A 27,645-nucleotide genomic window follows, 5' to 3' on the forward strand; every position below is an offset into this window, starting at 1 on the left:
CCACGGTCCCTGGGCCTCATCTGCCTGTGTTGCATCAAGGATTCTATTACGAGGACCTGCAGGGAGGCTCGTGGGCTGCCAGTGCGCTTGGCAGACTGGCAAGCCCGCGATCCTTCTCATCACCGGCCCCGTCAGCCAAGGGCAGACCCTTCCTCAAATCCATCCTTTAGCTCCCAGCGCCCTATCTGTTCATGGAAGCCCTGAAACGGGCTTCAGTCCTGCTCTAGACTCAAGGATAAGTCTGTCTGTGCAGGAGCCAAGCTCTCTGCAGAGAGCACTATTCACTCATCTTAACCAGGAGCCTGTGGTCCATCTCATTTCTTGACCTGAGCATGAAAAGAGGAGTAGATCTCCCCACAGACCTCTGGTTTATTTTTCATTTCTTAATTCTGTATGCCTTTACCTGAAGGATCGGAGAGGCTCGTTGCCTTTCTGAACTGTGACGTTAGTATCTCTCTTTTGTGTCCGAATGGGAATTGAGCATTATTTTTATATAAATGAAACGTGCAGCCTCCGCCGGCCTTCCAGGCCCCTAGAATGGGTTGCTCATCCACAAACCGTCATTCAGGATCCCACAGAAGGATAGAAGGGATTTCAGAAGAATGAGGATGTTTACAAGATTTTATCATCACAAGAGCATTTTGAAGGCAAACAACCTATGAGTCTTCAACTCGCTTCTCTACAGTGTAATGCACACCGTTTAGTTTCTGGAGGGTTAATTGGTCCAAGGCAGGCCACTCGGCTGCTACCCACGTCAGCAAATTGGAGGTCCCAGCGAGGTGAGCTGAATGGAAATGATGTGCAAGTAACTGGATGTAACTCCTGAAGGCCATGATGTAATTATTCCAGAGGCAGGAGGGCCAGCTGCTCACTGGCTTGGAAACTGACATAATGAACAGCCTCGTGACCTTCGAATACACGTGTATTGGGGCCCCTTTTCAGGAGAAGAATCCTCTAGAGATTTTCTTCCCTAAAACATATCCCATTTCCATTCGTTTTGGGAGGCCCTGTCTTTCCTAGAAGATGCCGGCCAGTGTAGACTTGGCATCTACCCTCCAAACTGGCTTGTTGGCTCCCGGCTGGATTCTCTCCCACAGGCATCTCTTGGGTTTGGCGTTTTTAAGCTAGGGGAAGCAAATTCTAAAAGACCCTTCAAAGTGCTCAGGGTGACTGCAGAACATCAGCTTCTGCGAGGGCACTGCACTGATAAATACAGTGTGAACCTGATTATCATTTAGATGACTTGTTCAATAGGGAAAATGAAGCTTTGCCATCAGCTGTAGATAAGGACTCTGTGTGGAGGAAAATGAGCTCTGGCCTCATAAACAACCAGTCATGCTGGTGTCTGGGGGATCCCTGCTGCCTCCTGCTGACACTGTCAGCTAGCTGCCTGGATGTTGAGGCCACCTGTCCCCATCTGTGCATGCATGTTTGCACGTGTGTGACGTGAGGGTTGTAATAAACACCCGCGTGTGTTTATAGAGATTGATGGGATGTCAGGACTTGGCTTTGACTCAGCTGCTCCCCAAGAACAGCCTCAGGAGCACCAGACTCTCGGTAGCTCGTTGTTTGCTGACCTGAATCGGGCTCAGTGTGTCTGGCCTTTGCCACGCGAAGTTAGCAACAGGCCAGTAGTTTGGATACGATGATAAGCCAGACACAAGAGATTCAGGTTTAAAAAAAAAAAAAAAAGAAGAAGAAGAGTTTTCCAGGAAGGCAGAAATAGGCAATTTACCTTAGTAATTTGCTTGGGGGGTGGGGAAAACCCCTGCTGTGTTTGAATGATAAAACAGGAGGTAAATACAAGGGCCGTTCTTTCCTCTGTGTTAGTGAATTAGAACACGTACAGCTTCAAGGAAAATCCAGAAAAGACCCATAAGCTAGCAGAAAATTGTTCTCACCAGTCACTTTAATTTTATAAAGGTAGAATTTCCATTAAAAGGGAATTGATAGATGAGCTTTCACTGTATTTTTGAGCAAAGTGCGTGCAGGATGGTTTCCATCTTATGAAATGAGGTCCTGCTGTATGATTCCCTGAAGAGCTGTCTCTTGCTGCAGGCTGGTCCCCATGGTCCTGCTCTCTCTCTCTTTCTCTTTTTAAAATTTATTTTATTCAAGTATAGTTAATTTACAATGTGTTAATTTCTGCTGCACAGCAAAGTGAGATATATATATGTGTGTGTGTGTGTGTGTGTGTGTGTGTATATATATATATATATATACACACACACACACATACATACACATTTCTTTTTCATATTCTTTTCCATTAAGGATTATCATAGGGTATTGAATATAGTTCCCTGTGCTATACAGTAGGACCTTGTTGTTTATTCATTCTATATATAATAGTCTGCATCTGCTAACCCCAAACTCCCAATCCATCCCTCCCGCGTAAAGCCTGGTTTTCTCTTCCACCTTCATAACTCTCATGGCTCATGTTCGGTGAGTGTAGGTGAGTCCTGAGTCCTCCCACTTCCCAGCTGTGCTGAGCGCTGCTGTCATCTTTTGCTTACCTGGCTGCAATGGTCTGACCTATCTCCCTGCTGCCACGTTTGAATTTTCTCCACCCAGTTGGCGCGTGTTCTGAACAGCTGCTGGAGTCGGCCTTTAAGAATTCAAATCAGATCCCCTGCTTAAAACCCCACGTGGTGACTCCCTCTTGTGAGAGCACTGGAATCACAACTAACTCCGGAACAATTACTGACAGGAAGACGCTGGAACTCACCAAAAAAGATACCCCACATGCAAAGACAAAGGAGAAGCCACAGTGAGATGGTAGGAGGGGCGCAATCACAATAAAATCAAATCCCATAACCGCTGGGTGGGTGACTCACAAACTGGAGAACACTTATACCACAGAAGTCCACCTACTAGAGTGAAGGTTCTGAGCCCCATGTCAGGCTTCCCAACCTGGGGGTCTGACAACGGGAGGAGGAATTCCTAGAGAATCAGACTTTGAAGGCTAGTGGGATTTGACTGCAGGACTTCAACAGGACTGGGGGAAACAGCGACTCCACTCTTGGAGGGCACACACAAAGTAGTGTGCGCATCGGGACCCAGGGGAAGGAGCAGTGACCCCATGGGAGACTGAACCAGACCTACCTGCTAGTGTTGGAGGGTCTCCTTCAGAGGCAGGGGGTGGCTCACCGTGAGGACAGGAAACTGGCAGCAGAAGTTCTGGGAAGTACTCCTTGGCATGAGACCTACAAGAGTCTGCCATTAGCCCCACCAAAGAGCCTGGTAGGCTCCAGTGTTGGGTCGCCTCAGGCCAAACAACCAACAGGGAGGGAACCCAGCCCCTCCCACGAGCAGACAAGTAGATTAAAGTTTTACTGACCTCTGCCCACCACCAGTCCCTCCCATCAGGAAACTTGCACAAGCCTCTTAGGTAGCCTTATCCACCAGAGGGCAGACAGCAGAAGCAAGAAGAACTACAATTCTGCAGCCTGTGGAAGGAAAACCACATTCACAGAAACATAGGCAAAATGAAAAGGCAGAGGGCTATGTACCAGATGAAGGAACAAGTTAAACCCCAGACAAACAACTAAATGAAGTGGAGATAGGAAACCTTCCAGAAAACGATTTCAGAATAATGATAGTGAAGATGATCCAGGACCTCAGAAAAAGAATGGAGGCAAAGATTGAGAAGATGCAAGAAATGTTTAACAAAGACCTAGAAGAATTAAAGAACAAACACCTAGAAGAATTAAACAAACAAACAGAGATGAACAATACAATAACTGAAATGAAAAATACACTAAAAGGAATCAATAGTAGTATAACTGAGGCAGAAGAACGGATAACTGACCTGAAAGACAGAATGGTGGAATTCACTGCTATGGAACAGAATAAAGAAAAAAGAATGAAAAGAAATGAAGACAGCCTAAGAGACCTCTGGGGCAATATTAAACCCAACAACATTCACATTATAGGGGTCTCAGAAGGAGAAGAGAGAAAGAAAGGACCCGAGAAAATATTTGAAGAGATTATAGTCGAAAACTTCCCTAACATGGGAAAGGAAATAGCCACCCAAGTCCAGGAAGCACAGAGAGTCCCAGGCAGGATAAACCCAAGGAGAAACACACCAAGACACATAGTAATGAAATTGACAAGAATTAAAGGCAAGGAAAAATTATTGAAAGCAACAAGGGGAAAACGACAAATAACGTAGAAGAGAACTCCCATAAGGTTAACAGCTGAATTCTCAGCAGAAACTCTACAAGCCAGAAGGGAGTGGCATGATATATTTAAAGTGATGAAAGGGCAGAACGTACAACCAAGATTACCCAGCAAGGATCTCATTCAGATTTGATGGAGAAATCAAAAGCTTTACAGACAAGCAAAAGCTAAGAGAATTCAGCACCACCAAACCAGCTCTACAACAAATGCTAAAGGAACTTCTCTAAGTGGGAAACACAGAGAAGAAAAGGACCTACAAAAACAAACCCAAAACAATTAAGAAAATGGTAATAGGAACATACATATCGATAATAACCTTAAATGTGAACGCATTAAATGCTCCAACCAAAAGACACAAGCTTGCTGAATGGATACAAAAACAAGACCCATATATATGCTGTCTACAAGAGACCCACTTCAGACCTAGGGACACATACAGACTGAAAGTGAGGGGATGGAAAAAGATATTCCATGAAAATGGAAATCAAAAGAAAGCTGGAGAAGATAAACAAAATTGATTAACCATTAGCCAAACTCATCAAGAAAAAGAGGGAGAAGGACTCAAATGAATAAAATTAGAAATGAAAAAGGAGAAGTTACCACAGACACCACAGAAATACAAAGCATCCTAAGCGACTACTACAAGCAACTCTATGCCAAAAAAATGGACAACGTGGAAGAAATGGACAAATCCTTAGAAAGGTATAAACTTCCAAGACTGAACCAGGGAGAAATAGAAAATATGAACAGACCAATCACAAGTAATGAAATTGAAACTGTGGTAAAAAATCTTCCAACAAACAAAAGTTCAGGACCAGATGACTTCACAGGTGAATGCTATCAAACATTAGAGAAGAGCTCACACCCATTCTTCTCAAACTCTTCCCAAAAATTGCAGAGGAAGGAAAACTCCCAGACTCATTCTATGAGGCCGCCATCACCCTGATACCAAAACCAGACAAAAAGACTACAAAAAAATTATAGACCAGTATTACTGATGAGTATAGATGCAAAAATCCTCAACAAAATACTAGCAAACAGAATCCAGCAACACGTTAAAAGGATCATACACCATGATCAAGTGGGATTTATCCCAGGGATGCAAGGATTCTTCAATATATGCAAATCAATCAATGTGATACACCATATTAACAAATTTTAGAATAAAAACCATATGATCATCTCAATAGATGCAGAAAAAGCTTATGACAAAATTCCACGCCCATTTATGATAAAAAACTCTCTGGAAAGTGGGCATAGAGGGGACCTACCTCAACATAATGAAGGCCATATACAACAACCCACAGCAAACATTGTTCTCAATGGTGAAAACCTGAAACCATTTCCTCTAAGATCAGGAACAAGAAAAGGATGTCCACTCTCACCACTATTATTCAACACAGTTTTGGTAGTCCTAGCCACGGCAATCAGAGAAGAAAAAGAAATAAAAGGAATACAAATTAGAAAAGAAGAAGTAAAACTGCCCCTGTTTGCAGATGACATGATACTATATATACAGAATCCTAAAGATGCCACCAGAAAACTACTAGAGCTAATCAATGAATTTGGTAAAGTTGCAGGATACAAAATTAATGCACAGAAATCTCTTGCATTCCTGTACACTAATGATGAAAAATCAGAAAGAGAAATTAAGGAAACACTCCCATTTACCATTGCAAAAAAGAGAATAAAATACCTAGGAATAAACCTACCTAAGGAGAAAAAAGACCTGTATGCAGAAAACTGTAAGACACTGATGAAAGAAATTAAAGATGATATGAACAGATGGAGAGATATACCATGTTCTTAGATTGCAAGAATCAATATTGTGAAAATGACTATACTACCCAAAGCAATCTAATGATTCAATGCAATCCCTATCAAACTACCAATGGCATTTTTCACAGAACTAGAACAAAAAAATTCACAATTTGTATGGAAACACAGAAGATCCCGAATAGCCAAAGCAATCTTGAGAAAGACAAACGGAGCTGGAGGAATCAGGCTCCCAGACTTCAGACTGTACTACAAAGCTACAGTAATCAAGACAGTATGGTCCTGGCACAAAAACAGACATATAGATCAATGGAACAGGATAGAAAGCCCAGAGATAAACCCACGCACATATGGTCACCTTATTTTTGATAAAGGAGGCAAAAATATACAATGGAGAAAAGACAGCCTCTTAAATAAGTGGTGCTGGGAAAACTGGACAGCTACATGTAAAAGAATGAAATTAGAACACTCCCTAACACCATACACAAAAATAAACTCAAAATGGATTAAAGACCTAAGAATAAGGCCAGACACTATCAAACTCTTAGAGGACAACATAGGCAGAACACTCCATGACGTAAATCACATCAAGATCCTTTTCGACCCACCTCCTAGAGAAATGGAAATAAAAACAAAAATAAACAAATGGGACCTAATGAAACTTAAAAGCTTTTGCACAGCAAAGGAAACCATAAACAAGACGAAAAGACAGTCCTCAGAATGGGAGAAAATATTTGCAAGTGAAGCAACTGACAAAGGATTAATCTCCAAAATATACAAGCAGCTCATGCAGCTCAATATTAAAAAAACAAACAACCCAATCCAAAAATGGTCAGAAGACCTAAATAGACATTTCTCCAAAGAAGACATACAGATGGCCAACAAACACATGAAAGAGTGCCCAACATCACTAATCATTAGAGAAATGGAAATCAATACTACAATGAGGTATCACCTCACACCAGTTGGAATGGGCATCATCAGAAAATTTTCAAACACCAAATGCTAGAAAGGGTGTGGACACAAGGGAGCCCTCTTGCACTGTTGGTGGGAATGTAAATTGATACAGCCACTATGGAGAACAGTATGAAGGTTCCGTAAAAAAACTAAAAATAGAGCTACCATACGACCCAGCAATCCCACTACTGGGCATATACCCAGAGAAAACCATAATTCAAAGAGACACATGCACCCCAATGTTTATTGCAGCACTACTTAGAATAGCCAGGCTATGGAATCAACCTAAATGCCCATCGACAGACAAATGGATAAAGAAGAAGTGGTACGTATATACAATGGAATATTACTCAGCCATAAAAAGGAATGAAATTTGGTCACTTGTAGAGACGTGGATGGATCTAGAGACTGTCATACAGAGTGAAGTAAGTCAGAAAGAGAAAAATATCGTATACTAACACATATATGTGGAACCTAGAAAAATGGTACAGATGAACCAGTTTGCAGGGCAGAATTAGAGACACAGATGTAGAGAACAAACGTTTGGACACCAAGGGGGGAAAGTGGCAGTGGGGGGTGGTGGTGGGATGAATTGGGAGATGGGGATTGACATGTATACACTAATATTTATAAAATAGATAACTAATAAGAACGTGCTTATAAAAATAAATAAAATAAAATTAAAAAAAAAAAAAACCCACCTGGCTCTCCATCTCTTACTCTGGAGGAAAACTCAACAGACTTGCAGATCTCCTTAGTAGGCTTGCAAAACCCAACACTGATGCTTCCTGTCGCCTGCTGTTACAGAATGCAAGTTCGTGTGCCTGACCCACAGTTAGGCCAAACAATACCGAAACATAGAGATTTAGTGCAGAGAAAGGTTTATTGCAGGGTTATGCAAGGAGACGGCGGCTCATGCCCCCAAAAAGCCCAGACTCCCCAAAGGGTTTCAGCAAAGCCTTTTTAAAGGCAACCTGAGGGAGGGGTGTGGTTGGTTGTTGCAGATTTCCTGGTGTTGGAATCCTTTGTTCTTGCAGCTGTCGGTGTAGGTCACGTCACGATGTTCCTGTAAACCTCCAACAAGACAAATGTTAGTCTCTGTTCTGCAACTTTTCATCTCTATATGAACAGAAAAGTATTATACCCTTAAAGGTCGGAGCCTTGAGAATGGGTTTTCCTGTCTATTTCAGGCTATAGGCAACATTCTTAACTCAGAGCAAAAGCAATAGAATACAAAGGTTAAAGTAAAAGAAACATTGCTGATATGGAGTCAGATTCGTTCTTCCCTATTACATGGCGCCCCCTAGAATCATTGGAGATTCTGGTTCAGGTTCCAGTGCCCACGTGTGGGAATCGTGGTTAGACTCTGCAGGCGGTGGTAAGGTGTATAACCTGGGTGGAGAACCACAGTGTCTTTGCTTTACCTCTACTCCCGGCCTGCCTTCTCATGCCCTCATGCCCCCTCCCTCACACTGTATGCACTGTGTCCCGGATCCTTCCTCACTCTTCCCTCTACTGGCCCCCATGGCTGGCTCCTGTGGTCATTTGGGTCATGGTTTAAATAACTGCTCCCTGAGGAGCCTTCCTGACCACCCTGGTCCTCCTTGACCATGTGGCCATGATTCTTTTTCATCACAGCACCTACCTGATACTTTGTAGCTGGTTTGTTAATTATCTGACTCCTTCTTCAATAATGAAGTCTCATGGTGGCAGGATCTTATCATTTTTATTTTCTTCTGAGCATTTCCTGGAGGCATAGTAGTGGCTCATTAAATGTAGGAGGCAGGAAGAAGGAAGAAGAGAAAGGGATTTTGGATTGGTCTCCTGGGAAATGGACCAACACGTGTCAGGGCGACCAAAAGATGAAATCTGCAACCACGGGTTGGTGGCCGTGTTCTGAGGTTGAGGGCATGTGTGGACAGGGCTGGACTGATCTGGACTGAAATCCAGCTCTGCCACTCACTCATTCACTGCATAAACCTGAGCAGGAAACCCTTGGCCCTTTGAACTTTGATTTTCCAACCCTAAAATCAAAAGAAATATGAGTATGTCACAGGGTTGGTGTGAAGATCTATGGCGATCCAATAAACACTAGCTGTTTATTATAAGTAGTAATGCTGACCCTCAGGTGTCACCCTGCCCCCTCCCCTCTTCCTGCCGCTTTCCCTCTCAAAGTGCCAAATAGGGTTCTTTTTACTCTAGCGAGGCTGGGAGCCATTAGCGACACACTTGATTATTTCAAACAACTTCCTCCAGGAAGGTAGAGCCTCGCTTTCTTCCTCTCTTCCATCCCATCCAGACAGCATCCCCACTATCCGTCACATGGGCCTGGTGCTGTTATGAAAACTCAGAATCAACAGCAACCAGCGAGGTGCGGGGTGGAGCCCGCCAGCTGGGGTGGGCCCTCTTGGATACAGACATGCTTGTTTTGCACCTAACGTGGGCTGCTGGGCCCAGAATTGAAACTTGTGCTGAGACACAGCGGGCGGAGAAGAGTTCAGAAAACAAAACAGTGGAGGTGCCAGATAGCTCACGTTTGCTTTTGTTTCCTCTTGGAAGTAAGACCAGAGCTTCATTGTGGTATCAGGTGCTCAAAAGAAACAAACCGAACCAAAACAAAAACAGAACTAACTTCTGAGGGGGGACCACATACGATTGAACTGAGATTATAGAAATATTGTAAATGCACTTTGTAACGTTTCTGTTCCCTTGGGGTACCGTGCATCTGTTCACGTCACCCTTCCCCTAATCCTGACTGGCTCCCGAGGAATGCTGGTGCAGACCCAGTGGGGGAGTCTCTGTCGGAGGCTCCTTCTCCCTGCCTCAGTGGGGGTCTTCAGGCGGACGCGTGTTTGCTTGTCCAAGACGCTGACTGCCTTAAGGTGACAGCCCATTTCTTTGGAATGCTGCTGGGATTTTCCCGAGGTCCTGGGCTCTGGCCGGGCCCTGTCTGGAGGGTGAGCAGAGGGCGGGCGCTGGGAGGCGTCTCTGCAGATCAGTCTTCATGGCGACATTGACTCTCCTGGTTCACACGGCCCAGTGCCTTTCCAAACACTGGGGACGTTTTCCCTTCCCTGGGAAAACTCTTCTGATTTCTTTCTCTTTTCTTCTATTTTTCCTTTGAATCTTGTCTCTGAAGTTGAATAATGGCGCCACGTTTTTCTTTTATGTTTATAACCAGACAGGATACAAGTTCAGCCACTGTGTTGTTTCCATCTTGTAAATCGGTAGCTGTGTTACAGTTCCCCAGAGGGGAAGAGATGTCTTCGTATCCACGCCTCTATCCCACCTTCTTGTATATTCCTGGAAAATTCGGTATATTCTCAAGCCTGAGAAATCTTCGGTGGCTCCGCTGGAGTATTGAGCGAGGGGGGACAGGCCCAGGTGGGGGAGACTCATAGAAACATGGTGGAGTCTTGGCTGGGGGCCACAGGGAACCCACTCTGCAACTCCATGATTGAAGGACATCGAGTCACCTGTCTGCTTGTGCTGAATGAAGGCAGGGGAGCTGGTTACCATCCAGGGGTTCCAGACAGTATGTGTGGCAGCTGCTCAGATGCATCCCCATGCAACAAGCACCCCCATGCAATATTTCTGGGTGCCAGCCTCTTGGCTAACCCGTAGGGCTGAGTCTCACGGGGTTTTCAGAGTTATCGCAGAAAGGTATACACAGTTTTTGAAAAAGCACAGACCATTTTCAAGCGTGCCATCTGTAAACATCTTGTGATGAGCAGTATGTACTTTCATTAAAAAAAATTCCAGACTCACAGTCATCTTTAGCCACCGTGTACTTTCTTGAAGGGCACTAGGCAGACATCACTCTTATGTTGTCCGTTACATTTTCTGAGCTTGGAAAGGGCTAATCCCTCCATTAGAAAGGATGCAGAGGCCGGGCATCCCTGATGGAGACTACAATTGTGAGTGAAAGTCCCTGCTCTGAAAGTGTTCTAGCAGTTGTGGGAGATTTCCTTGTCCTCAGAGGCACCAAAAACCTAGTGTGGAGATATTTTGTGGATGGGATGACCTCACACCCAGGGCCCTGCACCCAGAGCGACACTGAAACACATTTTCGTGCCGCAGTGGCACTGCCCCAGTAAACTCTGACTCTTTATTGCTAAATGCGGCATGCAAAGGAGTCACTGACCATAAAGTCGATTAGATGTTAACCTTGAACTTCACGCCCATGTTTAACTGTTCGTTGATTTCAATACAACTGTGCATGGTGTGTGTGTCTACTGAGTCCTGCCGTGTTTGTAACAGACTGGGCTTAGATTAAGGATGGATAACAGAGAGTGAACTAAGCCCACCACGATGTTTCTCTAGAAATGTGCAACATCTGTACCTTCTGAAATTAATCCTCTGTCCACTTTTTTTTTTTTCCAGATAACTTGTTCAAACCGAAAGAAAGGTACATTTCAGAGAAGGAGATGCATATGCGATCTAAAAGGTACTCGATTATATTGTGTGCGGTCAAAAAAAGTGGGGGAGGAGGGAGGAGGGATGGCTTGATGGATCCAGGCACTGTCCAGCTGGGCCACTATTTCTAGGTCCACGTTTAAGCTCTGAGGTCTTCTTGGCCGTGGACTTGAAAAGCTGTGGCTGAAAGAAGTGAAGTTGTTGAATCGCGCCTCTGAATGCTAATGTCGTTCTTGGAAAAACCTTAGGAACGTGGTGGGTCTTGGATTCTGAGCCAGTCCTGTAATTGGTCTCTAAGAGATCCCCAGACTCACAACAGGAATGCTTCTGCACTTTCCCACCGTTGCTCTGGGCAGGTGCTGTTTGTCACTGTGCACCTTCGCAGGTGATTTTATGAGGAGGAGAGAAGCTAGGTCTCCTGAGGGCCTTGACAGTGGCAGAGCCTGGACAAAAGCATCCAGGCTTGGAGGCCGATGGTGCGTGGGGCCAGCGAAGCCACAGAGGGCCACGAGCCGGCCTTTTTGGCACCGCATCGCCGGCGGGCTTGGCGGCCCTGCTGCCCGCAAACTCTCCCTGTCCTGCTTGGCTGGTTGCTATTCTAGACGCCCACTCGTTCTCGCCAACACACAAAGGCTGCCATTCTTTCTGAGACCTGGCCTCCCAACCCAAATGTAATAACTTGACAGAGTTTGCCAAGTTCATCCAAGTAAAATGCCATTAGTTTATAATAAAGTATCTAGCACTGGGAGGACCTATAACAATTTAACCAAATTGATAGTACAACTTAGAGAAGCCATTAAAATAGGAAGAATACATTTCTCCCCACTCCAGGCGCAAAATCTCTGTTTTCCCGTGATTGTCTTGTTTCCATGACGATTAGCCAACTTTGATTATCTGTAGGGAACCTCTTTGTAAATAAAAAAGTAAAAGTGAGGAGAAAGGGGACCATCCCATTAATGAACCAATGCGCAGCTTTCTAACTGGGTTTTTAAAGGGCCACTGGGTTTCAAGACCTGCCGTTTCGGAAGTGCAAAGTTGTGTATACCTCATGCCAAAAGCATTCCTTTTTCCATTTGGTGGAAAATGCAGCCACATCTTCCCCTCCTGGTCCCTAAGTCCAGAGCTGCTCTTATGGAGACCTGAAATTAAAATGTAGATCTCAAAGCAGCCTTCGTGGACAGAGCATCACCATATCATTCTACTGAGAGGAGACTGAGGCTCTGAGAGGACCGATGAGCAGGGTGATGCTGTTCCCCACATCATGGCTTCCCTGGCTGGAAGCCAGGTCTCCTCAGATGCGGTCAGTAACGGGACTTCCACTCTGCTCTGTGGGCTGTGCCCTGGGTGGGCTCAGACCCCGGTTCTCAGACCTCACGCACCCACAGAATCACACTGGAGCTTCCTTTCCTTTTGTATTCTTTGTTATCGGTTATATTATTAAATTACATTTTCATTAAAAAAAATTCAAACAGAGGAGAGAGAGCTGAAGTCCCTCGTGACTGACTGGCCCCCCTCCTGCCCCACCTCCCAGCCTTGTACTTTCTCCAGAGACACCGCAGTTATCAGCATCCTATATATCATCCCAGGCCTTTCTCTCTGCCTGAAAATAGACGTTTATTTGTACGTCTATTTAGACGTACAAATTAGAGAACTATTTAGTATCTAATTAGATAACTATTATTCGTTATCTAATTCTTAACCATAAATGGATCATGCTATATACAATATTATCTTTCTGTAGCTTCTTTTACTTTGTGTCTGTGAGGTCTTTTTCTGTGTCTGAAGACATGGGTGATTCTCCTCATGGATGCAGAGTGGTCCATTGTACAGACGTGCCATAATTTATTGAGGATGTTAAGAAAATACTGCAGCAGAAGCTCCAGGGCTGAGGCCTGGGAATTTTTATCCTAAACTCCCCACAAGATCAGATGGTCAAGATCGGGAAGGTGCGTGTCTGTGGATCCAGAAGGAGTTCCACTGTGGGGCTTTGGGACACGTCAGATTTCCTGCTGACCCTGACAGACTTCTCCTGGTCCCCTCTAGCATTGCTCTTCGATGTGGCAATCGTGTGTTCATTTAGATCATGTCGATGCCCTCAGTGTGCCAGGCACTGTGCCACGTGCCAGCAATTCCCAGGTCACTCTACACTACATGATTGGGGAACAGTGTTGCATGAAGTCAGACAGACCGAGGCCGGACTCCCAGCCCCTCATTCACCAGCCGAGGGACGCCACTGGCGTCCTGACCTCGCTGGGGATGGGTTCCTCACTCCCATAACAGCAGGACACTGGACGGTGTCTCTTCCAACTGTCGTGAGGGCTACCCGGGAAAATTCATGTCAGATGATTAGCTAGTAAGGAACCCTCTTGCACTGTTGGTGGGAATGTAAATTGGTGCAACCGCTATGGAGAACAGTATGGAGGTTCCTTTAAAAACTAAAAACAGAACTACCATATGATCCAACAAGCCCACTTCTGAGCATATATTGAGAGAAAACCATAATTCGAAAAGACACATGTACCCCAGTGTTCACAGCAGCATTCACAGTAGCCAGGATATGGAAGCAACCTCAGTGTCCATTGACAGATGAATGGATAAAGAAGACGTGGTCTACATATGCAATGGAATATTACTCGGCCATAAAAAAGAATGAAATAATGCCATTTGCAGCAACATGGATGGACCTAGAGATGATCATACTAAGTGAAGTAGGTCAGACAGAGAAAGACAGATATCATATGATATCAATTATATGTGGAAGCTAAAAAATAATGATAGAAATGAACTTATTTGCAAAACAGAAAGACCCACAGACATAGAAATCAAACTTACGGTTACCAAAGGGGGAAGGACGGGAAGGGTAAATTAGGAGTTTGGGATTAACACATACACACTACTATATATAAAATAGATAACCAACAAGGACCTACTATATAGCACAGGGAACTAGAATCAATACTTTGTAATAATCTATAAAGGAAAAGAATCTGAAAAATAATATATATGTGTATGTATAACTGAATCACTGCTGTACACCTGAAACTAACATAACATTGTAAATCAGCTATATTTCAATAAAAAATAAATAGATAAAAATTTTTTAAAGGTAAATTCATAAAAAGATTATTAGCCTAGTGCCCTATGGCCAAGACAATGTCACCTGCTAATATTGTCATCATCAATCCTTGTATAGTTTGTGATTATTATTTTAAGAGGGCAACATGTTAAACAAATTTTGTCTGGCTTTCAAACATGAGAGAAAATAAAACAAGAGATGTTAATCCAAGTGCCACGTGTACAGCACCCCAAAAGCTCAGGCTACAGTGTCTCCTCTGTGTCTGTGGATTCCAGCAGAAATCTTGTTTGGCATCAGTACGTAAACAATTTCTGTAGGGAAGTAAGAAGAAAGGGCCCAGAAGAAGGGTCCCTCAGGCCCTGCTTGTGTCTTGGAAGCTGCTAATTTTACACCAGGACAAGAACATAATATCAATACATATGCCTGAGAGGTATTTGGAAACAGCTTCATTAGGAATGCAGTAGGTAAAGAGGCGGACACACACATATTTTATGGGTGTGTCATTCCAGTACAATTCCTGCTACTTCCATTGATTCGCTGCTCCTTTTCTAAGTCATAGGGAGACAAAAATTGAGTGGCAAAAAGGTATTTGGTAAAAGGTAAGTTTACGCTCAGAGTGGCAAAGCGTAGGTCTAGAATCTCTCATTTTACAAGCAAGTGGTTAATTATCGTAGAAGATGGAGAGACAAGAAAAGTGACTTCTGATTAAACACCCGGCCTCTCCAGCTTTGCCCTGGGTGGGGCTCCATCTGCTGCGTGGCCCCTGCCTGGGCAGTCCCATCTGGAGATGGTCAGGGGAGCCCCGGGTCTTGGGGTCTCACAGATGCGAGGTGGCCCATATGCAGCTGATCGTCCCTTTGAAATGGAAGAGCCTGCTGACAAGAGAGGACACAGATCCACAGCAGACACACGCTATCTCGCTACCATTCAGAATGTTTTCTGAATCTGTTTCAGAATCTATAATAACTTGCCGGAAGTTAGAAAGAAAAAAGAAGAACAAAAGAAAAGGGTGATCTTACAGAGTAACAGACTCCGGGCCGAAGTCTTCAAAAAGGTAATGGCCCGGCCGCCAGCAGGTGTGACGTGTGTGTGGTGCCCAGATGCTGACTCTGAACTTGACTTCTTTGTCTCTAATTCCCTAGCAATTACTGGACCAGCTCCTTCAAAGGAATGCAGTCTAACCACAGGCTGCCCTGCTGACCCTCTACCTGGACCTGGGACGACTTCAAACGCTGGATAAGCCATTAAACTTAGCATTATCTTCATGACGTGAAATACTTATTTTACTTTTGATTTTTTTTTTCATAAAGGAAAGCATAGCTTCCCGAATTGCTGACCCAAACCAAGCAGAAACAAAAACCCTTGAGGAAATGGATCATCAGACCGCAGTGGGGTAATCAACTCAACTGAACCCACTCGATACGGTCCCTTCATTTTTTTTTACTTCTGAATTTTATCTTTTGCTTCTGGTTTTTCCCCCTACCATTTCCACTCAGGCAGAAAGGTCTTCTATGCTCAAGCGGGCTTAGATCCCTGGGAGCTGGGGGGTTTTTTTTCATTGAATTTCTAGGACCTAAAATACATCACTTTCAAAATACCAATCTCAACTTCTGCCAGTTCTGCAAACTCCAAATTTGGGGATATCACATAGTGTGTTTGCAACCTCTCTGGGTGTGTGTGCCATGAAATACTGAAGGCAAACTTTGGAACTAGGCGGGCGCTCTGCCAGGGGCTGGGGACAAGTGACCTGTTTCTTGGTGACCTGGGGTGATCAGAGCAGCCCTCACTACTCCCACCCTACTCCCAGGACCTGCCTTTGTTTAGCAGAAGAGCCTATTTCCATGGAAGCCATGAGGGCAGAACTGGCTGAAAAAAGTTGTAGGTAACTTCAGTGTTTTCTGTAAACCGTCCAGCCCCCAGAAAGAGCTGTGTTGCTGAAAATGGCCTGATGGCTCCAACTCTAACGTTTGTTCTTCCAAACAATTAAAATGTCCATTATTTATAAATGTGCATTTGGGGAGTGAAGAGCAATAGCTTTATCAAAAATGGAAATAAATGCAATTATTACAAGAATTAAAGTATTGCTCTTTTCCGTGTTCTGTGTTATGAACCAAGCAGCCAGTACAGATGGTGCTCAGAGAGAAATGTCACCAAGGTCCAGTGGGGACCTCTGACCTGCGCCTGTGCCACCACCTTCTGACCATCACAGCCCCCAGGTCAGGGCCCTTGTTCTTCCCGATGCCTGGGGAGAAGGTCTTCCCCAGAGACCTGGCCTGAGAGGTGTCGGGATGTTGTTGAGAGCAAGGTTAGGATCCTGAGGTCCCCACATCTCACCAGGAATCTCCCCGGGAATGAGAAGGCGGTTTAGGGGATTAGGCAGGAGCCCTGGTGACACTTCTGCCCCTTTCCCTCCTCCCACGGCTGCATACACCATCCCCTCTTCCTGGAATGCCTCTCCTCTGCGTATCTGCTGGAAAGCTATTTGAAAGCTCAGCCTGAGTTCCCTCCTGTCGCGTCTCCTCTGCCCTGCCCGCAGTATGGATGGGCACTTCACTCTGGGTGCACGTGGCATCAGAACCTGTGCCGTGTTGCCCAGCAAGGTGATCTGACCACATGCCAACTGTGAGTGGAGACTCTGGATTCATGTCCTGGCTGCGCTGCGCCCTGGTCTGTGGCTGTAGGCAAGGGTATCAGTCTGGACCCCCTCAGGAGAGAGGAACCTCACAGCGACGTGAACAGAGAAGTTTAACGTACATGGTTATAAACTGTAAGAGAGGATTGGAGTGATGCGGGATTGGCTACTGAGCAGTAAAGAGAACTCAAAAGAATACAGGTGGGAATAGCAGTTAAAGGAGCAGAGCTGCCCTGAGGACAGGTGCTCCCCGGACTCCTGGGCGAAGATCTAGATATTGTTGGAAACTGTCTCCTTGGAGGCACTCTGCTACAGCACCACCTGAGGGAGGTGCTGGCGTAGGCAGCTGGCCACCGAGTGCCGCCGGTAGCTTGACCTGCAGGAACCGGGTGGGTGGATGGGGGGGTGCACGTTTGCAGGGACCTTGAGCCACTGTCCCTGGTGTGGGAACCATGCCCTTCTCCTCCTGCAGTGTCTCCCCCGCTCCCTCTACTGGCAAAGCATGGCAGTGTGCCAGCAGGTAGAGGGGAAGCATTGCAAGGGCCTGGATCCATTTTAACAGAGAAGGCAAAAAGGCTGCCTTTGGAGGTGTGGGATGATAAACTGACTGGTGTGGCCAGTTATTTAACCTTGCCTCAGTTTGCTTATCTATCAGATGGAGATAGGTTTGTTATAGGAATGGAATAAGCCAGTGTGAGCTGAGTGCTTAGAAGGGTACCTGGCCCAAAGCAAATAGCCTGAGTGTGTCCTGTCATAGGTACATAGACGTGGAAGTAGAGTGTCCTGATAAACCCTGAGCACAGAGCCAGCAGGTGTTCATTCTCATAACCCCTCAGCTTGGCACTGAGAAGATGTACCAAAAAGACTGTTGAATTTGTCGACGTTGCTACAGCAGAAATCAGTCGTACAAACCGGACGCTTTGCAAAGTGTTGTCTCTCAAGCTCTTCTCACTCTTAGAGACAATTTCAACAGCACAGTTAGGCTTGCCCTTAAGCTTAATTCAGCTTTTGTGAAGTTACTAGGCCTCTTCCGGATTTTTTTTTTTTTCACCGAATCTGATATTAGTTTAGGGCAGTCTTTCTTGGGTAGCTGTCCTGCCACACCTTTTTCTTATTTTTCTTTAATATCTTCAGGGAGTTTCCAAAGCTTTCCCTAACCAATCATTTAAATTCAGGGCCCACCACTTCTAGACAGTTCTGTGACACTTTCTAAAAGTGGATTTATGTGAGCTAACATCTAAATATCTCAGAATGCCTCAACGGAGCCAGCTTTCAACAGTGTCCACGAAGGGCTTCCCCCCTCTTTGCAAACCTGATGCCAAGTGTTTAAATCAAAGCCCACCTGAGATTAAATGCCACTGAATAATGTATTTCTTAGGCTGGTCTTAGCTAAGGTGCCTGAAGTAAGTAGTGGGTAGGAATATACGCTGTCTGGCTTGAGCCGGGCTTCCCTCTGGACAGCCAGCTCAGGACAAGGCTGCACATTAAAGTTTTGGTTTCCGCTCGACTGATTTCTTCTCTATTATTGTAGTTGTTGTTTTTTTTTTGTTTTTGAATGCTGATGAGTGAATTTCAGGTATCCAGCATTTCTTTTCTGTTATAATGAGGTTGTAACAGAAATATAATAATGTTATAATAAATATGGAAGTAAAGGTTTGAATCATAATAGCTGTCCCTCTAGTTCTGTCAGGAATTGGTCACCCACGTGCTGGATTCTCGTATTAAAATTAGGCTTCGGGAAAGACTAGGGTTTTGAAATTCTAAGTAGAATTTATCATTGTAACTTCAATAATCAAATTCTGTCCTAGAGCTTTCTTTCTTTTTTTTTTTTTTGCGGTACGTGGGCCTCTCACTGTTGTGGCCTCTCCCGTTGCGGAGCAACAGGCTCCGGATGCGCAGGCTTAGCGACCATGGCTCACAGGCACAGCCGCTCTGCGGCATGTGGGATCTTCCCGGACCGGGGCATGAACCCACGTCCCCTGCATCGGCAGGCGGACTCTCAACCGCTGTGCCACCAGGGAAGCCCATAGAGCTGATTTCTTTACCACTAAGTTTGTTTGGGTTCTGGCATGGAGCAATCCTTCAATGATAATGCAAGTAGCAGGAGTTAAAGTTTTGTAGCTGGTATTTGTGAGCTCGGACCAGGCAACATTTGAGATGGACAGACCAGATGGTCCCAGCACCAGCCTGCCTTCCTGTGGTCTCCATGACTTCACGTTGAAGGAGAAATGCCTATTTTGGTGATTTGTCCTCTCTGCCAGCTGGTAATGGAATAATGGAAAAACAATTGCCTGGGTTTTTTTTAGCCAGCGTCTATTGCCAATCCAACTTCCTGGAAGCTGTGTGCTCCCTGGATGAGTCAGCAAATGCTTGCTCAGATGAAACAAGGTTCATTGAAAGAACTATTTGCGAAACAACCAACTGTTGAAGAGCGTTTGAGAATCCTATTCCCTCAGAAGTCCTCCCACGTCAGCACTTGTCGGTATAAAAGTTGCAGGCCATGGACCTGGTCTCCAACCACATCAAGTGGCCAACGGTCTGAGCATGAGGCCGAACAAGAGGAAGGGGATGTGCGGCCACCTCGCCCCACTGGAGGGACTCTGACAGCAGGGACAGGCGGGTTCTGGGTGAAGGAAGTAAGAACGTGATGGCAAAAACAAAAAGGATTCACTGTGGGTTTGTGTGAGAGTGTGGGCATGTGCATTAAAAGCAAAGGAAATGACCTGTGAAGTGATTAAAATGAGCCTATCAGCAGATGGTTCTCCGTTACAGAGTTCACTGTATTTGTACTTTCATCAGTACTTGGTAATGACCCACGAATGTCTAGCTAAATAGAAACCCTTTGGAATCGGCTGTCCCTGAGCTGAACGAGCCACCCCAAGGGCTGAAACCCTTTGGAAGTCGCTCCAGCCTCCTCTGTCCCCCGTGGACACGATGTCCCCCACTTCTCTGGAGAGCAGGCTGTCAGAAACTTCCCTGAGAATCCACGGCCCGTCTCCCCACCGTCGGGCTGCTGGTCTGGGAGAGGAGGGCTCCTCCACGCAGATGTTTTCTCCACATGGAGCATAGTGACGATATTGGCACGTTGCCCCCCCAAATGGAGGGTTTCTTTCAAGTCCGTCGGCTGCCTCAGGCAGAGTTCTGATGCTGGGACCCCAAGAGACTGTCTGAGGTAGTTGTCTGGGGTGTGCGTAGCGGGGCAGGCGTTGAAATCCTTCCCGTTTCTCTTGCTTCTCTAAGAAGGTTTTCACATCCGCTTCAGGGCGGCTGCTGTCACCTGCCAGACTGCAGCTGGAAACGTGACTTCAAGCAGTGGTCTTTCTCTCAGATCTTCACACATCAGGACCTTGACAAAGGGGTCGGGGGTGGGGAGACTTGCCTTGCCTCTAGGACCTTCAAAAAGGCTGGCTTGTTCTTATCAAAGCTTAAAAGGGAAGAGAAAGAAGTTTTGGGGTCTGACTTGCAGCTGGGGAAAAACAATTAAGGATTTCTTTAAATCTTTTGGATGAGACAACGCCAAGCGTGAAAGACATAGGAAAAATGTCCTGTGGATGACTTTCAGAACATCCTCCCTTTGTGCAAATAGCTGAACTTTGCTGACATGCCTGAAATGGGGCAACAGCTGTAACTGACATCAGAGGAAAGATATTACAACCGTTACCCATGTTAACTGGATACGACGTGTGATATCTTTTCATCAGAGCCGACGGGGCCGCCTGCCTTACTTGCCCACTGATGTCAGCAAGAGGGAAATTATAAATCTTTTCACTGCTGCCTATTTATAAAGAAATAAACCCACACTGTGTGTTAAATCCACTGTGGTTCCTCGTGACTGTTGTTATTACACGGATACTGAAGGAATTAGCAATGATCCACTTAACGGTTATGTGTTGCCAAATCTGTGCTTACCATTAAAAGCTCACGTACAGAATTTTTGTGTTTGTTTTTGTTTAAAAATATACCTGGAGGCTGCTTAGGCCAGATTTAATTATTATATGCTGACATAATTGCAAGTCCAAGTCTTTCTCTCTCAGTTGAAACGTTTATTAAATCAAAATGACAAAATAATCCAGGATATTTTTCTGGGTTTTTGGTAGCCCATGACATTTCATTAGCAAGGCTAAGCCTGCGTCTCTGCGATGGATAAGAAAGATTTGTGCATGGATTAAACTGGGGTGTGTAGACATCAGTATTTCTAGATGGTGAAATTGATTCTAATTGGTGATATATGCTTTTGCGGAACTTGTTTCAGATTGGGGTGTTTCAACCCTAATTCTCAATTAGCAGTCAAGCAAGATTCCTCTACCTCCCAGCCCCCGCCCCCCACGAAGTGGTCTTGGATTGGTCGACAGTGAGCATCCTCCGAACAGAAAAGAGGAGAGCTTGAACAGAAAACTGCTGAACCCAGGATCCCATCCAAGTGTTTCTAAAAATGATAGCTTAGAATTTTTTTTTTTTTTTGAGTGTTAACCACGTGTCACACAGGGAGACATTTTCCCTCTATCCATCTTAGGTTCTCAGCACTCTGTAACAAAAAACAGACTAAGAAGACAAAGACAAACAAGTTTATTAACATGTAGTCTCATATACACACGGGAAGAACTCAGAGATGAGTAAAACAGAGTCTCAGATGTGCTTTCAGGTCCTCAGATAGCAATGGACCCGTTACTGACTGAATGTTCGTAACTCCACAAACTCACTCTGTGAAGCCTTCACTCCCTGTGGCTGTATTTGGAGATGGGGCATCTATAGAAATAATTAAGGCTAAGTGAGGTCACGCGAGGGTGGGGCCCTGATCCGGCAGGACTAGTGTCCTTATAAGAAGAGATGGCAGAGGGCTGGCACTCTGTGTCTCCGAGGGCACAAGGAAGAGGTCGTGTGAGCACACAACAAGAGAGCGGCCGCCTGCAGGCCAAGGGAAGAGACCCTGAAGTGAAACATACCTTGCCGGCAGGCACCTTGATCTTGGACTTCTCAGCCTCCAGAAATGTGACAGATTTACGTTAGAAAAGCCCCTCAGTATGTGGCATCTCATATGGCAGCCCGAGTAGACTAAGACAGGACCCTTGCTGTCCTCTGCATCCACGCTCTTCCTTGCCTGTTCTACCGGCATCTGCTATCCAAGTGCATAGCAGGTGAGCTCTCTGAGCTTGAGCCGCGGGTTTGCCTCTTGGTGGGTGTCAAGCCAATAGGCACAACAAGCCAAAGACTGGGAGAAGGAAGGATTTATTATTACTTGCAGCAAGTAAGGAGAACACTGGGGATCCTTCCTAAAGCAGAGTCTCCCAGAACAGCAGAATTGGGGAAGTTTTAAGCTAAAAGTATGTGCATGAGGGGGCTTGCGCAGAGGAGAATTCAGCCTAGAATTGGGGCAAAGGTCCACAGGTCCAAGCTTTAGTTGACTGAAGTCAGGAGGGTCAACGTCATCATTCTGTCCTGGGGGCCTTTGTTCCCGCAGAACTCAAAGATATATTGTCATGTATATCCCTTGAGGAGGCCCAAGGACTCTGTTTTATCACTGCAATCTTATTTGACTGACTTTTCTCCTGTTCAAGGGCAAGCCTTGCGGCCAGGCTGAGATCAAAAAGTGGCTTAGGCCAAAATGAGTTCTTTTATGTCAAGAAAGCCATTCCTGCTTCTCTTTCTCCGGGGACCCCTAACCTATCTGCTTACACGGAGACTCCCCTAGACCCCCAGTCCCGGTGCTTGCATCCCTTGTCTACAAGGGCACTTTGCTCTCACTGGCATAACTCCCTTGCTAGTTTGCCAATCAGTACCATTAGCTTCCCTGTCTACCCATGGAGCATACAGGAACTTCCCAACTCCTTCCTGCATGCCCCATGGAAAGGTCTGGAAACACGCTGGAGAAACAAATCCCTTCTTCTGTCCAAACTAGAGGAAGTGGATTTCTCCTCTATGTCGTATTCTAGATTTTCTCTGCCTCTGACATATAGATAGATAATCTCCAAGATCGAGTCTCTTAAGTGGAGCCCTTGCCATGCTAATGAAACCCAAGGAATTCTGAAAATTACCTTCTCCTCCCCCACAGAGCTTGGCTTTCAAGACTGTTGTCTCATGAAATATATTGAGAGAGTGGGTTTCAGGGCTCAAGTTGCTCCAGGGTCTCTTTTTGTTTTCTGAGATGTCCCCATTCCTTTCTTTCCTGGGGGAAAAAAAGTCTCAAGGCTAATGAACAGACACATTGACAAATCATTAACATTTCACATGGGCGGGTAGGTGGGTAGGCTTCTGACTGGACCGGCTTCCTTTTAATAGGAGGTGGAGTGGTGGTCCGTGTGTGCATGAGTGTGGGCTAGGGGGCGGAGACAGTTTCTAAGTCAGATAAGAATGGACTGTTATGATGCTAAAATCACTCTTAAAAATCCCTAAGTGCTATCTGGAAGGCAGACTAACTTCTCTCCATGCTCTGAAACAGATCGATTGAGCACCAGCTAAAGAAACCGGCATGTTTAGGGGATGTGATACACACAAAAAGTTTCTTTTAAAATTACTAGAATCCCACTCAGCACAGTGAGGCGAGACCAGAGATTCCCACCTCCCATCTGGTCCCCCAGCAGGGCAGAGGCCTGGGGCATCACCCCTGGCTGTTTAAATTGTTCCCCTCCCTCCTCTGAGCTGGCTTCTGAATTAAGAAAAGCCCACGAGTATGGTGTGACCCCCGGAATAATCTCCATTTTACTTGAGGAAGTGGAGTAAGCGGGGGAGGACGGTGTAAGTGGCCCAGGTAATGTCATGTGGGTGGGTTGGGCTGAGTCCTGAACCATGCCAACTTCCCTCCAGAATGTTCGAGCTCTTCATGCTGACACCATGCTGCACATGTGCACGTGTCTAAGAATGAAAGGTGCAGACGTACTTTGGCATTTCACTAACATTTTAAGTAACATTACTGACAATGAAGAGACCAGGAGGAATAGATTATCCTTGACGATTTTAGGGTCCCTGGCTGGGCCGGAAAATTAAACTGACAAAGACAGATTAATAGGAGAAAGCAAATTTATTTCAGTTTTCCATGCCATGGGAGCCTTCATTAGGAAATGAACACTTGGGAGTACCTTCAAGATGACAGAGGGGTAAGACATGGAGATCAGCTTCCTCCCCATAGATACATCAGAAATACATCTACATGTGGAACAACTCCTACAGAACTCCTACTGAACACTGGCAGAAGACCTCAGAGGTCCCATAAGGCAAGAAACTCCACATGTACCTGGGTAGGGCAAAAGAAAAAAGAAAACACAGTGACAAAAGAATAGGGATGGGACCTGCACCAGTGGGAGGGAGCTGTGAAGGAGGAACAGTTTCCACACACTAGGAAGCCCCTTTGTGGGCGGAGACAGGAGTGGGACGGGGGTGGGGGGGGGACTTTGGAGCCACGGAGGAGAGCGCAGCCACAGGGGTGCAGGGGGCAAAGTGGAGAGATTCCCGCACAGAGGATCAGTGCCAACCAGCACTCACCAGCCCCAGAGGCTTGTCTGCTCACCCGCCAGGGTGGGCGGTGGCTGGGAGCTGAGGCTCGGGCTTCAGAGGTCGGACCCCAGGGAGAGGACTGGGGTTGGCTACGTGAACACAGCCTGAAGGGACTAGTGCGCCACGGCTAGCCGGGAGGGAGTCTGAGCAAAAGTCTGGACCTGCCTGAGGCAAGAGACCATTGTTTCAGGGTGGGCGAGGAGAGGGGATTCAGAGCACCGCCTAAATGAACTCCAGAGACAGGTGCGAGCCGCGGCTATCAGCGCGGACCCCAGAGACGGGCATGAGACGCTAAGGCTGCTGCTGCCGCCACCAAGAAGCCTGTGTGCGAGCACAGGTCACTGTCCACACCCCACTTCTGGGGAGACTGTGCAGCCCGCCACTGCCAGGGTCCCGTGATCCAGGGACAACTTCCCCGGGAGAACGCACGGTGCGCCTCAGGCTGGTGCAACGTCACGCCGGCCTCTGCCGCCGCAGGCCCGCCCCGCACTCCGTGCCCCTCCCTCCCCCCGGCCTGAGTGAGCCAGAGCCCCCGAATCAGCAGCTCCTTTAACCCCGTCCTGTCCGAGTGAAGAACAGACGCCCTCAGGCAACCTACGTGCAGAGGCGGGGCCAAACCCAAAGCTGAACCCCGGAAGCTGTGTGAACAAAGAAGAGAAAGGGAAATCTCTCCCAGCAGCCTCAGGAGCAGTGGATTAAACCTCCACAATCAACTTGATGCACCTGCATCTGTGGAACACCTGAATAGATAACAAATCATCCCAAAACTGAGGCGGTGGACTTTGGGAGCAACTGTAGACTTGGGGTTTAGTTTCTGCATCTAATTTATTTCTGTTTTATGTTTATCTTCGTTTAGTGTTTAGAGTTTATTATCACTGGTAGAGTTGTTTATGGATTTGGTTGCTCTCTTCCTTTTTTTATATATATAGATATATATATTTTTTTCCTTTTTCTCTTTTTGTGAATGTGTATGTGTATCCTTTGTGTGATTTTGTCTGTATAGCTTTGCTTTTACCATTTGTCCTATGGTTCTGTCTGTCTGGATTTTTTTTTTTTAGTATAGTTTTTAGCACTTAATATCGTTGGTGGATTTGTTTTTTGGCTTGCTTGCTCCCTTCTTTCATTCTTTTTCAAAATTTTTAATATTTTTTAATTTTGTATTTTAATAACATTATTTTATTTTTTTCTTTCTTTCTTTCATTTTTCTCCCTTTTCTTCTAAGCCGGGTGGCTGACAGGGTCTTGGTGCTCCGGCCAGGTGTCAGGCCTGTGCCTCTGAGGTGGGAGAGCCAAGTTCAGGATATTGGTCCACCAGAAACCTCCCAACTCCACGTAATATCAAAGCTCTCCCAGAGATCTCCACCTCAATGCTAAGACCCAGCTCCACTCAACAATCAGCAAGCTACAGTGCTGCACACCCTATGCCAAACAACTAGCAAGACAGGAACACAACCACACCCATTAGCAGAGAGGCTGCCTAAAATCATAATAAGATCGCAGACACGCCAAAACACACCACCATACGCGTTCCTGCTCACCAGACAGACAAGATCCAGCCTCATCCACCAGAACACAGGCAACAGTCCCCTCCACGAGGAAGCCTACACAACCCACTAAACCAAACCTAGCCACTGGGGGCAGACACCAAAAACAATGGGAACTACGAACCTACAGCCAGTGAAAAGGAGACCCCAAACACAGTAAGTTAAGACAAATGAAGAGACAGAGAAACACACAGCAGATGAAAGAGCAAGGTAAAAACCCACCAGACCAAACAAATGATGAGGAAATAGGCAGTCTACCTGAAAAAGAATTCAGAGTAATGATAGTAAAGATGATCCAAAATCTTGGAAATAGAATGGAGAAAATACAAGAAACATTTAACAAGGAACCAAAAGAACTAAAGAGCAAACAAAGAATGATGAACAACACAGTAAATGAAATTAAAACTTCTCTAGAAGGAATAAATAGCAGAATAACTGAGACAGAGGAATGGATAAGTGGCCTGGAAGATAAAATAGTGGAAATAACTACCACAGAGCAGAATAAAGAAAAAAGAATGAAAAGAATTGAGGAGAGTTTCAAAGACCTCTGGGACAACATTAAATGCACCAACATTCAAATTATAGGTGTCCCAGAAGAAGAAGAGAAAAAGAAAGGGACTGAGAAAATATTTGAAGAGATTATAGTTGAAAACTTCCCTAATACGGCAAAGGAAATAGTTAATCAAGTCCAGGAAGGACAGAGAGTCCCATACAGGATAAATCCAAGGAAAACAGGCCAAGACACATATTAATCAAACTAACAAATATTAAATGCAAAGAAAAATATTAAAAGCAGCAAGGGAAAAACAACAAATAACATACAAGGGAATCCCCATAAGGTTAACAGCTAATCTTTCAGCAGAAACTCTGCAAGTCAGAAGGGAGTGGCAGGACATATTTAAAGTGATGAAAGGGAAAAACCTACAACCAAGATTACTCTACCCAGGAAAGATCTCATTCAGATTCAATGGAGAAATTAAAATCTTTACAGACAAGCAAAAGCTAAGAGAATTCAGCACCACCAAACCAGCTTTACAACAAAGGCTAAAGGAACTTCTCTAGGCAGGAAACACAAGAGAAGGAAAAGACGTACAATAACAAACTCAAAACAATTAAGAAAATGGTAATAGGAACATACATATCGATAACTACCTTAAATGTAAATGGATTAAATGCTCCAACCAAAAGACGTAGACCAGCCGAATGGATACAAAAAAAAAGATGCGTATATATGCTGTCTACAAGAGACCCACTTCAGGCCTAGGGACACAAACAGACTGAAAGTGAGGGGATGGGAAAGGATATTCCATGCAAATTGGAAATCAAAAGAAAGCTGGAGTAGCAATTCTCATATCAGACAAAATAGTCTTTAAAATAAAGACTATTACAAGAGACAAAGAAGGACACTACATAATGATCAAGGCAGCAATCCAAGAAGAAGATATAACAGTTGTAAATATTTATGCACCCAACATAGGAGCACCTCAATACATAAGGCAAATACTAACAGCCATAAAAGGAGAAATCGACAGTAACACAATCATGGTAGGGGACTTTAACACTCCACTCTCACCA

At 45.4% G+C, this 27,645-nt stretch overlaps 1 protein-coding gene across 8 annotated transcripts in view; it reads left to right on the plus strand.

Annotated features, from left to right (window-relative positions):
* Positions 1 to 22,456, plus strand: part of LOC307175057 ((E2-independent) E3 ubiquitin-conjugating enzyme FATS) — a 235,814-nt gene extending 213,358 nt beyond the window's left edge. For 6 of the 8 annotated variants that reach the window (XM_079899867.1, XM_079899868.1, XM_079899873.1 and 3 more), the window contains 2 exons: positions 11,299 to 11,362; positions 15,362 to 22,456. In XM_079899867.1, coding sequence (XP_079755993.1) covers positions 11,299 to 11,362; positions 15,362 to 15,647 — 350 coding nt within the window. In that variant the 3' untranslated portion in view covers positions 15,648 to 22,456. The remainder of the gene's footprint in view (positions 1 to 11,298; positions 11,363 to 15,361) is intronic. The other 2 variants (XM_079899869.1, XM_079899874.1) reach the window with 1 other exon arrangement.
* The last annotated feature ends 5,189 nt before the right edge of the window (positions 22,457 to 27,645 follow it).

The sequence above is a fragment of the Stenella coeruleoalba genome (genome assembly GCF_951394435.1).
Source record: "Stenella coeruleoalba genome assembly, chromosome: 16".
Taxonomy (NCBI): domain Eukaryota; kingdom Metazoa; phylum Chordata; class Mammalia; order Artiodactyla; family Delphinidae; genus Stenella; species Stenella coeruleoalba.